Source organism: Electrona antarctica, assembly GCF_951216825.1.
Source record: "Electrona antarctica genome assembly, chromosome: 19".
Lineage (NCBI taxonomy): Eukaryota > Metazoa > Chordata > Actinopteri > Myctophiformes > Myctophidae > Electrona > Electrona antarctica.
Window position 1 is genome coordinate 1352829 of NC_136800.1, and position 15476 is coordinate 1368304.

The 15476-nt window shown below is 42.6% G+C and overlaps 1 protein-coding gene across 2 annotated transcripts in view; it reads left to right on the plus strand.

Annotated features, from left to right (window-relative positions):
• Positions 1-8271: 8271 nt before the first annotated feature.
• The window catches only part of wls (Wnt ligand secretion mediator), a 54120-nt gene continuing 46915 nt past the window's right edge, over positions 8272-15476 (plus strand). For both annotated transcript variants that reach the window (XM_079529375.1, XM_079529376.1), the window contains exon 1: positions 8272-8645. In XM_079529375.1, coding sequence (XP_079385501.1) covers positions 8540-8645 — 106 coding nt within the window. In that variant the 5' untranslated portion in view covers positions 8272-8539. The remainder of the gene's footprint in view (positions 8646-15476) is intronic.

Below are 15476 nucleotides of genomic sequence, written 5' to 3' on the forward strand. Positions count from 1 at the left end.
AGTAGAGATAGAGAACAGTGAAGAGGAGGAGGGGGGGGGGGAGGGAGTAATGAAAACCATCCATCTCCTGACATCAGAGAGAGAGAGAGAGAGAGAGAGAGAGAGAGAGAGAGAGAGAGAGAGAGAGAGAGAGAGAGAGATTTCCTTCACCGACCAGACTCGCTCCACTCCTGTCTCTGTCCCAGTAGATTTACTTTATCAGGACACTTGTCTTGGTTCTGTTTCAAGCAGAGCTGTTATTTATCATCATCAGAAGATCACCTAAAATGAAGGAGACTCTCCTCTTAGTCTTCATTGCCTCAGAGGACTGTGTCCACCTGCATATGAAGTAGTGGCTGAAACCCTTTCTGCTCTTAACATTTTGTTCATGTGTCTATCAGAGAAATAGGTTTGTGCAATATGAGAAAAGGTATAGAATGACCAAATGGTGCCTTAAGACATTTTTGGTTTTGTGAGGTCACATGTTTTGGTGTGTGCCAATAAAGAAATGGAAATGTGAGTACTTTGTCCGCCGTTTGTTTAATTTTTGGATGTGCTACCTTTTTGATATATATTGTATATATACAAGCACCATGCATCAATCATAGTTTTCAGGGAGGTAGGAAGAATAGAGATGTAGAAGAAGAGCAAGGAGAAACAAGGATAGAAAAAGGTCAAATAATCAAAAGTGCCTGATATGAGTAGATCGAGTGATTTTTTTTTGTATTCTCTTTTATAAATCAACGCTATTGAACCCGCTTTATGTCTGTGAAGGGGTGGAGTTAGCTGGTTTTGCATTTTAAAGTATTTTATTGAATTAAAACATAGAACATAGCACCAGCTGGCATAGCGAGAGTATAGGGCACAGGGTTACAGCTTAGGCAAATGGCCCCGGGTGAAAGAAATGGGTTACAAAATCGAATCATGGGATACAAATTTAGAAGGGGAAAAAAAAGAATGAAAAGAAAAAGCACCAGATGTAGCTATCACGGCTGTGTAGATAAGGTGCAACAATAGAACAGTAACAGATATAGAACAAACCAGAGCCATAGAGTAAGACAGAGTTACGAAATGGGGCCAGTCTAATGGCGGCTCTCCTACATAGACTTCTATTGAGAATGGGGACAACAAAAAGGGACCGGAAGAGTGTGTCAGCCCTTCGGTCGCCCGTCGCCTTAAAGGACCACTTTTCAACCTATCTTCATATAATAGGTCCTCACTAATAATCATGATAAAATGGCACGATTCTTTTCTACTCAGTCTGTGTCTCATAGGAGGGCTGTGGGCAGTTTAGAAACCGTCTTCCAGTGACATCATCATTAGGCAAGATTTTTTTTACAAAAATGTTTAGATTTTCATTATCGTGAGAACGATGGCTTCCATTTTCGCATTGCAACTTTTCAGGACAAGAAAGCCTGCAGTTTCTATTAGCTTGTATTCCCCATCGATAATGTCACTGGAAGACGGTTTCTGAACTGCCTACATCCCTCCTATTAGTAAGGGCATTTTATCAGGTATTTGACCAATCTGGGAAGTAAATCGTTACCAAGACATTTCTTCACCAATGTGTTTCTAAAGGTGTCTAATAACATGTACTAAAAGTTTGAAATTCAACTCCTGTGGGAAATTGAGTTATTAGCATAATATGTGACCATACCCTTAACATCCTATAAAAGGCAAAAAAGTCAAAATTTCATCATTCTTTAAGTAGCATGTGACATATGAAACTAGGGTGTTTTCATGATTCTGAATCCATTCCAAGCATTAGTTTTGCACAAAAAACACTCCTTGGGCTAAATTAGGCCATATCCACTTGACCAAATGTGCTGACCCCATCACTTTGTATGGCCGTTTTCCTCCCAAGGAGTGTTTTTTGTGCAAAACTAATGCTTGGAATGGATTCAGAATCATGAAAACACCCTAGTTTCATATGTCACATGCTACTTAAAGAATGATGAAATTTTTCAATTTCCCACAGGAGTTGAATTTCAAACTTTTAGTACATGTTATTAGACACTTTTAGAAACACATTGGTGAAGACATTTCTTGGTAACGATTTAGTTCCCAGATTTTCATAGATTTCTCTTACTATATGAGACACAGACCGAGTAGAAAGAAATTGCGCAATTTTTTCATGATCGTTAGTGAGGACCTAGTATATGAAGATAGGTTGAAAAGTGGTGAAGTGGTCCTTTAAGGCTTCTTACTGGTTTGTAGTAATCGTACAGCATAAACATAAACAGTTGGCATGTTGCACACATGCCTAAAATTGCTCTTATTTGTGCTGCCCTCGTTGAAAACAATGTATTTCCAACTCCAGCTTGTCTCAGTTCAGGCTGCATGAACAGTGCTCGAGCGCTGGGTTTCTGCCCCCTCAATATCGTAACTCTTCTATTAGATGGCTCTGGAACAAACAAAAGCACAGGAGCAGCGCGGCCTGTTAAATGCCCTTTTAAAAAGTGCAATGTATAAAAGGACGCCACCGCATTAGATGCCACAGGCTTAATTGGAGTCTGATGAAGATGCTGGGACATCGAAACATCAGGCTTTTTATACGTAATAACGCCTTTAATAATGCCTTTAATAACAGGCATTTAACAGTTCGTCCGCACATGCTTTGAGAACGTGGCCTGAGATCCTGACAGGGTCCACAGCCTTACTGGTGTTCACCATGTGTTCTTTCAATTAATTAATTATTCTCCGTCATTTTTAGCAATATTATCTTCATGGAAGCCTGGCCTTTTTTTGTCTTTGTCACTCTGGAGCATTTTCCATCACATCACTGGTCTCTTGGGCTCTACTCTGTTTGGTTTAACGGCACATACAATATTGGCTGTGAAAAGTGGTTTTCAAACAGCATACAACAGCAGCTATGATCTTCACATCACTCCTAATGAGTGTGCATGTGTACAGCAGAAGGAAATAGGACATGAAGCCAGTTTAACAAAAAATAAACAGTTTGCAACAAAAAAAAAGGCACGGTGGGTGGCACAGATTTATACCAATAAGCCAAGGGCTTGTTTCTATTGAGGCTCTGTGTATTCGATTCTAGACAAACAATAATACACAGTAATATGCAAATCATATACGAGAATCATGTGTTTGGCCTCCCCCATCAGTCAGAACTGCAGACTCACTCCACATTTTCCACTGCATTGTATACCCCATATTGATGATTTGATTGGCTTAGCACGGAATGTGATGTATTATGATGAGCGCCCCTCACTTCACACGAGTGTGATTTTGATATGTATATTCTTTTAAATGTCATCTTATTTTGTAATCCTAATTATGATTGTCCAGGTTGATTCCAAAAGGCATAACTTGTCTTTCTTTCTTTTTTTCATTACCTTAAGACTACTCTATGATGCTGGAAGGCTTTGAAATAAAATCTCCAGTATTTTGACGCAGTGCGTGCGTGTGCGCGTGCGTGCGTTGTTGTATTACATTTTTCTGATTGAAGTTGAAAAGCTGCACATCCTACATTCTGCACTGCTCCTATGTGATCTGAACCACACTCTTCACTGACAAGAGATGACATGATGGATGAATGCCTGTTTCTCTTGGGGCGTGAGAATGCTAGAAGCATCTGTCTTCGTAAGGAAAACATGAAAGCTGCAGTTCACAGCTGTGCAGTTGTTCAGGGCAAGACAGGTTTCCGAGAAGGAAAAGAGCTCGGAGAAGCCAGCGATAACTGGCAAGTTCTATGAGAAGTCATGTGCTGCTGGGTAAATTTACTAAAGACATTTTCAGTGAAATCACTTGTGTTAGTCTCCTCAGTGCTCAGTTAATCTTTTTGTAATTGTAATTGTAAGACGAAAATCTACACTAATAGCTGAATATATATAGCTAATGTAGCTCAAAGATTTGTAGTAAAGTAGCCGATGGCACTGTTATTTGAGGGCTTATTTTAGGCCCTAAAATGAGCGAGACAAAGACATCTATTCAATCTTGGATAATACAGACGTGCCCAGGAATTACATCACATCTGTCATGTGTGAAAATATATTTATTTGCATTGGACATCGCTATTATTTGTGTATTATTTTACTTTTTATCTTATAGCTTATCCGGCTGGTGAAGGAGATCAAATGTTTTTGCACCTCTCTGTGTGTGTGTTTGTGTGTTTGTGTGTTTGTGTGCGTGCGTGCGTGTGTGTGTGTGTGTGTGTGTGCGTGCGTGCGTGCGTGTGTGCGTGAGTCTGGAGCTTATCTATGAAACTACTACTGGATCAATTGCCGCCAAATGTCACGTGCACGCTGCCAGTGGAAGTCATTACACCCCAGTATTTAGATGGGCATCACGGTGGTGCTATACTGTTACGCTTTACGTTTTCACCTATAACTCTTGAACCGTAGATCTTACAATAAAATAAAATTTTATCTTGGATTCCTTGGATCACTATACAAATCCCCATGCAGGTACGTCAAGTCGCAAAGCTTGTAGATCGGCTATTTTCGGGACTTCTACTTGTAACGGAGTACATCCACATTGCAGTATTACTACGTCACCTTAAGTACAACATTTAAGTACTTTTTCCCACCACTGACTCCACGTATTTGTTGTCCAAGCCACGTGCTACACTTGCTGGTCGCTGGTTCCCGGTGGTGGAAAAAGTACTCAAATGTTTTACTTACTGTAAGTAAAAGTATAGCCTAGATGTACTCTGTTACAAGTAAAAGTTAGTGTATTCAAAATGTCCTAAAGTATCGGCATCAAAATGTACTTAAAGTACTAAAAGTAAAAGTACTCATATTGCAGAATGTTCCATTTCACAAGTTCAAAATGTGTGTTCTTTTTTTGAAAATAGCCAATTTACAAGCTCACAATGCTCGCGATGCATTGGGAGCTTGTAGATGTGCTATTTTCAAATGGCCGAAATGTGTATAGGGTTGAATGTATGTTTTCAAATCAACATTTAGATCTCCAAAGTAACTAGTAACTAAAGTTTTCAGATCATTTTAGTGGACTAAAAGTAACAATTTTGGCTATGAGATGTAGTGGAGTAAAAGTATTGGAAATTGGAAAGACTCAAGTAAAGTAGGCTACAAATACCTCAAAATGGTACTTAAGAACAGTACTTAAGTAAATGTACTTAGTTACTTTACAGCACTGCTGGTTCCCGGGAACAAAACCACATGTGGGCCTTGGAAAATCCTGCACCGTCCCACAAACCAACAGATATAGAGCACCTGAGGTCTTCACGGGTCCAATTTGACCGGCCCGTAATCAAATAGACCCGTAAACAAATTTACCCAGAGCCGAATGGACCCCGGCTATTGTTAGAATTCTGAGTTCCGAACCGGTACTGAAACGGACCCGGGTATTATTAGAAATATGAGTTCCGACCCCGAGCAGCACCGAGAGCTGTCGAACCGTACCTCTACAAAACCAGAGGCCCCAAAATTACCGAATGCCAACGTTATTTTGAACATGCTTTCTTTCCTGTTGTTGTCTAATAGCGCTGCTACTTCCTGACTATAGTGTGTACCAAAATCTCCTGGAGGGGGCGTCAACATATGTGTCACGTGGTAGCGGCCGCCATACTTGTTGGCTTGTCTGGTTTGTTTACATTGAGCGACTATCAGGTGTGCTTGTATACGTTCTTTTTTTAAACTGACCTCACAATGGTGCAGACTTGCTTAGTAAATAAGTGCCACAGCAGGTCATGTCGAGGGAATGAGCCAGAAAACGGAATTCGATTTTCAGCTTTCCAGCATGGAGACAGCATCAAGGAACCCAGATTGACGAGTTTACAAAAAGACGTAGAATGGCTTGGATCGGTGCACGGGCGCAGAGACATAACGTTCATCTAAGTATCTAAGCACAGCCGTGTTTGTTCACAATATTTTCCTTGTCCTTGTAATGTATTTGGGCCCGACGTTCTTTCTATCCATCCTGGTGTTGGTTCACTATGTTGACGCCAAGAACGAGCTCAATATTTACAAAAACATACCACCGTCACTCTATTCTGAGTGATGTGGGCTAGAATTTAATGCCCACGAGAGGGCCGTCCCTAGCTTTTCAGACGCCGCCCCCCTCTTGGTGACGTACACGTTTTCACACGCTATAGGTCATGTGACGCAAGGCACGCAGGCAGCTCGCCTACCACTGGCAGAGGAGGAACAAAAAGGGGGTGATTGACAGCTGTGACAGCCAATCGCCGGGTCCACTGAACTCGGGTATTAGTGGAACCGTCATTTCACTGTCAGTTCCGACCCGGTCCCAAAGTCCCAAAGTCACTTCTTGTGGATGGAACCGTGACATACCCGGGTTCGGGTATACTTTCAGGTCTCGGATATACCCGAAGACCTCTACGTGTGACGTGCTATACTTTAGCGTGATAGCACCGAGAAGAACATACTGTCATTTCAAAACGTAGTTTCCGAGGTATACAGTATGTGCATAATGAATCTATTCAATATTCTACTGTCAATCAGTAAGTCCAGCAGAGCCACTGTGTCGCTGTCTGTGCCACCAGAGTCGCCATTGGTGCTGTAATGGCTGTATCTCTGTCTGTCTCTCCTGTGCGTGTGCGTGTGCGTGTGCGTGTGTGTGTGTGTGTGTGTGTGTGTGTGCGCTCTCTGCGCTGTACACTGCACAGCTCCTCACAAATATAATATCTCTGTCTCTCCGTGTGCTCGTGCTGTGCAACTCCTCACAACATTTCACACACTTAAGCTGCGTTCAGACTTGAACAGTTAGAGCCAATGGAAAGACAAGAAGGTGCGTGAACGAGGCGACACAAACGAAGCGAACGGTCGCCTGGTATCTTCGCCCCGGCTGGAAAAATCCAACTGAAGCGACCCCGGGAATGTTTTGGCTGTTTGGTTTCACTCATCCAGTTCCAACTGAACTGACCGCCGGGACTCAGCAACGTTGGAAAAAACATTACAAACCCTTTGCAAAGACGTAGGAACTTTTTTTTTAGTTTTGCTACTCACAAAATTATATAGTAGCAGCCTAGCTGCTGTTAAATATATTGAACCGAGCCGTCTTGGGTGAACGAACGGGTCCATTTGGTTACTCTCCCAAAGATAAGTTACTACAGCCAATAAGGGCCTTTCTCGGCCCCACCTCTCTCCCATTGTTTATATTGTGTTTTAGTTTCCAAGATGGCCGTAGCAAGGCCCCAGTGAGGCTCTCCAACGTTGAAGCACTGGGCCCTAGTGGTAAGAGACTGCAGGCGAACCCGTGGAAGTATGACGAGGAAACCCTGTGCAGCTGGGCTTTAACGTTGAGCATGTTTGCACTTCCGCATTTTGGAAGTAGACGGTCCTTCCGGGTGCTTCAAAACGCCACTGAGCAACTTCCACTGACATGAATAGCGGGGGGGGGGGGGGGCTTCGCGCCAGTTCAGTCTCTATCCTTCTTTATACTCTATGGGGTGGCCTTACTGGGCTGCGTTCACACATTCAAGACACCTGTCTTGTGTCTGTCTTTTGTCTGTGTATAATGGCCGCTCCAATGCATTTCCAATGGAAGCCCATATAGTTTGACCAAACATTTTGTTTGATGGGGGGCAGAACACATCCATCAAAGCTGTGTTCAGACACAAGTCAGGTGTCAGACACAAGGCAAGTGTCTTGAATGCAGCGATTGAAAACAAATATATATCTTCAGGTTTGAATGCACCTTTACTCCTCGCTCTCTCATTCTGTTTGAATGTAAAAGGAAATATTGCGGGCTTATGCGGGATTAGACGATAATATTGTGGTATATGAGGGACTAAATGGCACGGAATTTTTTGTTGCTGGCTGATGTGGCGGTCAAGAAAGGAACTGCGGGCGGTCAGAAAGGATTTGAATTAAATCATCCAATGGGAGCGGGCGGGAGGGAGATTAAGAAAACAGTTCTGCAACCCAGGATTGACATAGTCCCTGGTACTATAGGCCACCCGGACTGGCAGAGATATGCGCTCTGATCACGCCTTTCTAGTTTTTATTTTTAATATAAATCAAACATAGTATGTATGAGCTGTGGGAAATAACACGTGTTAAACAGTAAAATGCATGGCTGCAAAATGCACTTCCTTTTTTGTATTTGAAAACCTGTCCTGAGAGAGCAGCAAGCAACACACAGTATTTGGCTTAAAGAGGCTCCCCTGTTTCGAGGACAAATTATTATGGTCAGGATTATAATAATAGATCAAACATGGGGATGAGAGAGCACTATAACATTCCTTTAAATAGCCCCGCAGACTACACAGGCACAACAGGGTAGCTATTATAGGCATCCAATGACACAGTAACCTGCATTACCACCAACCTCTATTGCAATGCGGAGGCGCTCCACAGTCAGATCCTTCTCTGGTGGAGTGTTGTATAGGGATAAGCAGGGTGCTATTCGGTCATGTGATTCCGTTTTTTTCCCTCCTCCTTCGAAGTTGAAAGGCAAGGCAGAGAGAGAGCGGTGCGGGGGCCAAGCTTCTCTTCCTTTCCTCAACCCCGGGACTAGTAGTAGGCTGTCCGTATAGATGCAGTAAAATTCGTCCCTTTTTGCCACCTTATTTTTTTCTCTCGCTTGGTGGTGTGACTTTCACCAACCTTATTTCTCCACAATGGCGGGGGCTATTATTGAAAATATGAGCACCAAAAAGTTGGTCATTGTGGGAGTAATTCTGCTTTTGTTCCAAGCGTTTTCCTTCATGGTCGGTGGTTTGATTGGTAAGCTTCACTTTTATTATTGTTGGTTTAGCTATGATTTAGAATCCTTTCTACAAGCACGGCTGTTTAAAATGCCACAACATGGTTACATGGGTGTCTATTGTGTATAGAAACTATTGTTAAAAGTTTCAAGTTCGGCTATTCCTTCCTTCCATGCTCGCATGCAGACTATAGTCTATTTTCATAGGTAAGCGGGGCGACTATAACTGAAGATTAATTCAACACTTGACGTTATCTAACAAAGCAGACTGGAGCATTTCATTTGTATCATGCGTCACTCCAAAAACTGATAGCCTACTTTTTGACCTGAGCCGAAATCACTGCTTTGTACCACCAAGGTATTTTCCGCCACGGAGTTTTTGTTTGACGCTATGCGTGGCGTCCGTGCCACATTTCAACTTAATTCCTGCTAAATGGCTAGAAATAAACTAGGCCACTTGCTTTTTTGACTTCTGATGACCTAGTTGTCTGTTGCAGTGAGTTGTGAGTGCAACTGATTAAGCAACACGAGATATTTTATTCTGCATATTTTATTTGATGCAACATTGAATGTTCGCCAACCCCCGTTCGTTCTCGCTCTCTCTCTCTCTCTCTCTCTCTCTCTCTCACTTCTCCCCTCCCAGATTATGTCTGTCTGCTCTGTGGCCCCAGGCAGCATCTCTTTCTCTACCTTTCTTTTCAGTCTCTCCCTCTTGTTTCTCCCTCCTCAATGTATCATTTCCTGCTCCTAGGCAGTTTCATTTGCATTGCTACACTTATGTCCCCCTCTCCCTTACAAAAGAATATAGTTACTTTACTATACTAAATATTCAGAGAGAGAGGGAGAGCACACACTGTTAAAGTTGCATTGTAGACTATCTCAAGGATTGTATTATTGGGAGTTGCTGTCAGTGTATTTCAAGTCCACACACACACACACACACACACACACACACACACACACACACACACACACACACACACACACACACACACACACACACAGTGAAAACGACAGTTAATAGAAGTTAAGGCCATGTGAAAGATGCCTATCTTTACAGTAGGCTAAAGCTGGCACCACCTTCCCCTGCCTGTGTGAACACCAGCCATTCTCTCTCTCTCTCTCTCTCTCTCACCCATGAGATGGCTGGTGATAAATTAGCTTGTTTGGTTCGCTGCTGGCTGAGATGGTTTTAATGAAGCCGGATTCCTTTGTGTTTGCTCGGTGGCCAGGGGCGGCGGGGGTAATTGAGTAGAAAGGGGTTTGTCTCTCCCTGTTTCCCCACAAACCCAGGAACACAGCGTGAGGTCAGTGGGCCAGGGGGACGGCCATTCTTCTGGACACACTGTGTTGGAGCCGGTGTGTTGCTGGACTCTCGGGTCACCAGATAATGGAACTCCAAGGGGTTCCAGATAGCTGGCTTTAATTCGATTTGCTGTGGCCTCCTTGTCACCACCATGTGCGTGTTGCTGGTGTGTTTTGCAGTTGTCCGTGCCAAGTTCCACTGTGGTCACCTCAACAGACACACACACCAAGTTATAATAATAACGATACATGTATTTGTATATAACCTAGATAACTTTCTTGGGACCACCGTTGCTCTAACTAATGGTGCGTTACCAGCTCAAATCAACATTGTAGAATAGGTGAAGAGGTCACACACACCAATAATATACTTTCAAAAGATTTATTGAGTGGTAGACAGCTATGTGTGTCGCTGGCTGGCTGGCTGGGTCTGTCCGAGCACGGAAATAGCATTTGGTTGGTTTTCACCACCAACTGTAACTGTTGCGCAGCCTTACACACACACATTAACTGTATATATGATGATTTTGTGTGTGACAGTACAGTAGAGGGAGCCCCACACGGTCATTTCTCAACCGTTTTGAATGTGGGGCGGCTCGCCAGAACCGGGCCGGCACCTTGTGGGTCTGGAAGTTCCGGGGACCCCTGGGGACCCCCACACGCAGTTGCACCACTTTCTCTACATCACAGGACAAACATTTCGGCTATCCAGCCTTCATCAGTGTGTAAGCTTTCATACAAATCATGCAGCTTAAGAGTGCTTTACTTGCCAATATAAGAGCTTTTTTTGCTTTTGGTACGAATGACACTAGGTGTCACATGGACGGAGTAGTAAATTGACTCTATGGGAGCCAACCCAGGGCAAAGCCAGGAGGAGAAAGAAGCGTACCACCTATGTAGACGTGCTGTGGCGCGACAGCTTGGCTAACAACACTGCAGAGCTCAAGAACCTGATGTTGGATAGGAATTTGTGGAGGGCAGCGATCCAGGAATCCCGAGTTGGTGTTGGCTAGACCTCACTCTCGCAGCAACTAACTAACTTTGCTTTGGTGCTGACTAATAAGATGTCTTATCGTTTAAAATGAGAAAGATGTTACCCATTTCATTGCAGGGATCCTAAGGCATCTTCATCATTTGGTTCAACAGATTTTGTGTATCTGTTAACTTTAGCTCTGGAAGCTAACATTATGTTCTGTAATTACATCAACTACTAGAATCAATGAGCATAGTGCGTAATAGCGAAGGCCCAAAGAGTTGTTTATAGATTGTAGTGATGCACCGAATATTCGTCCGCAGAAAATATTCGACCGAAAATGGCTAAAAAAATATTTTCGTCCGGTTTCGGCCCGAATAGGCAGAAAATATATGTTGTTGAATAAATGTTTTATGGACCCATAATAGTGATTACTATTTAAGTTAAGTTATTTTGCCATAAATCAGGTAGCTTTAAGGTGACAGCAATGGTAGGAAAAAAGATATATAATATTAATCATATTCGGTATTCGGTTTTCGGCCAACTGTTTACTATATTCGGTATTCGGTTTCGGCCAAGAATTTCCCTTTCGGTGCATCCCTAATAGATTGCAAAAGGGTGGAAAAGTTCTGGTTTAAAAAATAGAAAAAAAGAGAAAAGCCTTTTGAATTGGGAACTTGAGCTCAGGAATTGTATACATTTTATTGTAAAAGCTTGTCTATAACAAGGCATTTGAATTTGGTAAAAAATAAAATAAAAAAGAGAGAGAGATGGATGGGACTTTGTGCTTTGCACCTGTAGCCTCCATCATGCTCAAAATCCCAAGAACATTGTGCACATGCACACACACACAGTCAGGTTCTAAATATATCAAGCTGACCAGTACAACTTGAAATGCTGCCACACATCAGCTCTGAAATTCAAGGCAGAATCCATGATCTCTTTCTTGATACGTCATTTTTGCTGGATCTGAGTAAAGATGCAGTCAGTGTTGTTTTTGGCAGAGAATTTCCATTTTAGTTTGACTCCTAGTCTCTTGAATAGTTTTCACTTAGTTTTAGTCACATTTTAGTCACCTGGAATGTTTTAGTGTTAGTCTAGTTTTAGTCGACTAAATATCATAAGATTTTAGTCGACTAAATCTACAGTTAATTTAGTCGACTAAAATGTATTTTAGTTTGCCTTGATGCTGTCGTAATGACTGTTTTTACACTTGCTGAAAATAGCAGATCTACAAGCTCACAACTTGTAGATCTGCTATTTTCAGCATGCAACCAAGTGTAAAATGACTTATAGTGTCCACTAGTCCCTTCCTAACATTTTAGTCTAGTGTTTATTTGTCGACGAAATTGTCAGTATATTTAGTCTTAGTTTTAGTCATCATATCATAGTTTTCATTTAGTTTCCATTTAGTTTTTGTCAGTGAAAAAAGGTAGTCGACGAACATTTTCCGTCTTAGTTTTAGTCGACGAAAACAACACTGGATGCAGTGCTTCACTGACTTGCCCATGAAGCCCTAGATCTTGCGCCAGCCCTTACCCCTTATCCCTAAACTTATTTGCCATTTTTTACTATTTTAAAACATTTTAAAATAGTACAAATAGCCGATCTACAAGCTAACAACGTGTCGATGTAGATTGGCTAGTTGAACTATTTTTAAATGTTTTAAAATAGTAAAAAATGACATAAGTTTCAGTGATGTAAATAGGTATTCAATGTAATGAGTCCCGGGATGCAGGGGTGGTCTTTTTGATGAGTCCCAGGGACATTTTTTGAGTCCCATTTCAACAACGTTAGGACTCAGGAGTCATATTTTGCCATTTTTACAAATTGCAGCATTTGACTCCCATTTCATATGGTTGGAAAACCATATAAAACAGAAGAAGAAATGATAATTATAACTAAAGCTAGCAAAATAAACTAGAATAAAAAAATAGTACAGTAGTACTAGTGCATCCCGAGGATGCAGAGGTCGTTGTTTTATTGCGTCCCTTAACTATAAACTGCGTTTTGGGATGCAAAATGCACCCTATTTGAATCTCTGAAGTTTAGGGGTAAGGGGGGGTGGCACAAGATGGAGCCCGAAGTCTTTAAAATACAGTAATCAGTGTTCACAGCGATCATCCTTGCAGATATTCGCTGATCTATAAAACATCTGCTAAGGTTTATTACAGGAGAGATGCTGTAAAGATAAGTGTCTGCTCATATCGCTGTGTAAACATGAACATAGGTCTCTGCTGCACAATTTCCAGCCTGTAATTCCTGTCGTAGATGCCATGATCATGATATTAGATATTGCTGTGTGTGTGTGTGTGTGTGTGTGTGTGTGTGTGTGTGTGTGTGTGTGTGTGTGTGTGTGTGTGTGTGTGTGTGTGTGTGTGTGTGTGTGTGTGTGTGTGTGTGTGTGTGTGTGTGTGTGTGTGTGTGTGTGTGTGTGTGTGTGTGTGTGTGTGTGTGTGTGTGTGTGTGTGTGTGTGTGTGTGTGTGTGTGTGTGTGTGTGTGTCGTGAGAACCGTTCGCCCACATAGATTACTATTCATAGTGAACAGATTAACCAGGTATGTTCATATAAATACCTAGGAGTAGAAATCTCCTGTTGTGGAAAGAATCTGTGTGTAAGAAAACAAATAATCTATTTCCTTCGCCGTTTAAGATCCTTTGGTGCTACAGTAGTACAGGGGTTCTCAACGTTTTTGGCCGGGGACCCCCGAAAATGCTTTGGCAACGTCTCGGGACCCCCGCCCCGCCCCCTCCCGACCCTCAATATAAATTGACTGCTACAATAACCTTAATAATAGAGACAATACACCATAAATAAATACTGAAACCAGATATAATCATTAGGGAAGGTGTATGCATGTGTGTACTATAAACTCTTCATTTCCATTTTCCAGCTATTCAGTTGCATTAAAAAAAAGGAAAAAAATGAAATTTATTTGGGGACCCCCCAAAATAATTTGGCGACCCCCCGAGGGGTCGCGACCCACGGGTTGAGAACCCCTGCAGTAGTAGACAGATTCTTCTTTTGTTTTTCACTTCTGTTATTATGAGTGTTCTTCAGTACTGTAGCACCACCTGGTATGGATGTTTGTCTGTAGCCTTAAAGTCACAACTGCTGCAACAACTAAACATCTGTTCAAAGATTGTTGGACAACCACTTCAGAGGCTCTATATATACATCCATGTATGATAACAGCATCCTAAGGTTAGCAAGGAATATCACCTCTAATACTAGCCATGTTTTGTATGGAGAGTATAGGTTGCTGCCTTCAGGAAGGAGATATGGTGTCCCAGCATACAATAAGGTCAGACTGAACTTTGAAGAGGTATCAGTTGACTTTGAGGCTTAAGCAGGATTTTGGCCAGGACTAGACTGAGCTGTGGACATTGCTCTCTGCCCTTATGTTTCTATGTACGTATGTAATTTTCTTTTTTGTCCTGTGTTATGTCAAATGTACGTGTGTATATATGTGCTGCATACAAGGCCGCTGGGTCGCAAGACAAATTTCAGTGCAAACTGACAGTAAAGTACAATATTATATCATATGGGCACAAAAGGGGACACACACTTAACTTTTTCTGTGCCATCTACGTTTATAAACGTAGCTAGGCTAATGGTACCTACTGGTGCTATCTACACGTATATTCGTAGACAACCGTTTACTCCGCCGACTCCAAATTGGACACACGCGTTCCACACCCCCACCGGGAGTACAGTGCCCGGTGTCGAGTCGGTCGGTTGCACGGTTGTCCAGAACCGCCGCAAAAGGCCTCTGCCCGGGCTCTGGACAGGGCCCCTTACCCAGGCTCCAAATATGGAGCTGGCCTGTTCTGACATCACAACACTCCATATTTGGGCATGCCTGACAGAGAACTCCATACGTACGTGTGCACGTCTGTAATCCACGTAACTCGAGAACCATTCGCCCCACCGACTTCAAATTCGATTGGATTCGAACCCGGGTTCTCGTGCTCACGAGAATATGGTCTGTGTGTGCACTAGTAACTGGCCGAGCCGCCATGCACCCGACCCGAGAAGTAGCATGTTTTATGCAGCTTTCGATTAGAATGTCAGTCTAATGTGTGATGGTGGAGTCGTGTATTGTGGAGTGCATTGTGCATTCCATCTGCCAGTGGAGAGTGGCATCAGTTGGCTCAGCGGCAGACTGCAGTGACTGTCGTTTCTCACTTTGACATTTGATTTCTTCATCTTGGAGAAAGTCATGAATGACATCACCCAAGGCTAGTCATTCTTCATCGGCAATTTGCTGAGCATAGTAGCTGACGTTTAGGAGGGTTAGGTTATTCTAAACGCTGTCGCAAGCACAGTGATCATCTGTAACATGAAATGGCAAAGGCAATGATTGAGTACAATGAGTTTTCAAAAATAAGCCTGAGATCATCTAGAAAGTATAATCTTGATGGTCCAGTAGTATTGTGTACACGCGCACGCACGCGCACACACAGACAGACATCATGTGTCTCAGTGATCGAGTCCAAACAAGCCCTAAATGTACAGACAACACATGCACATGAACTTATTCACAGCCAACATTGGTCACTTCAGTCTGTC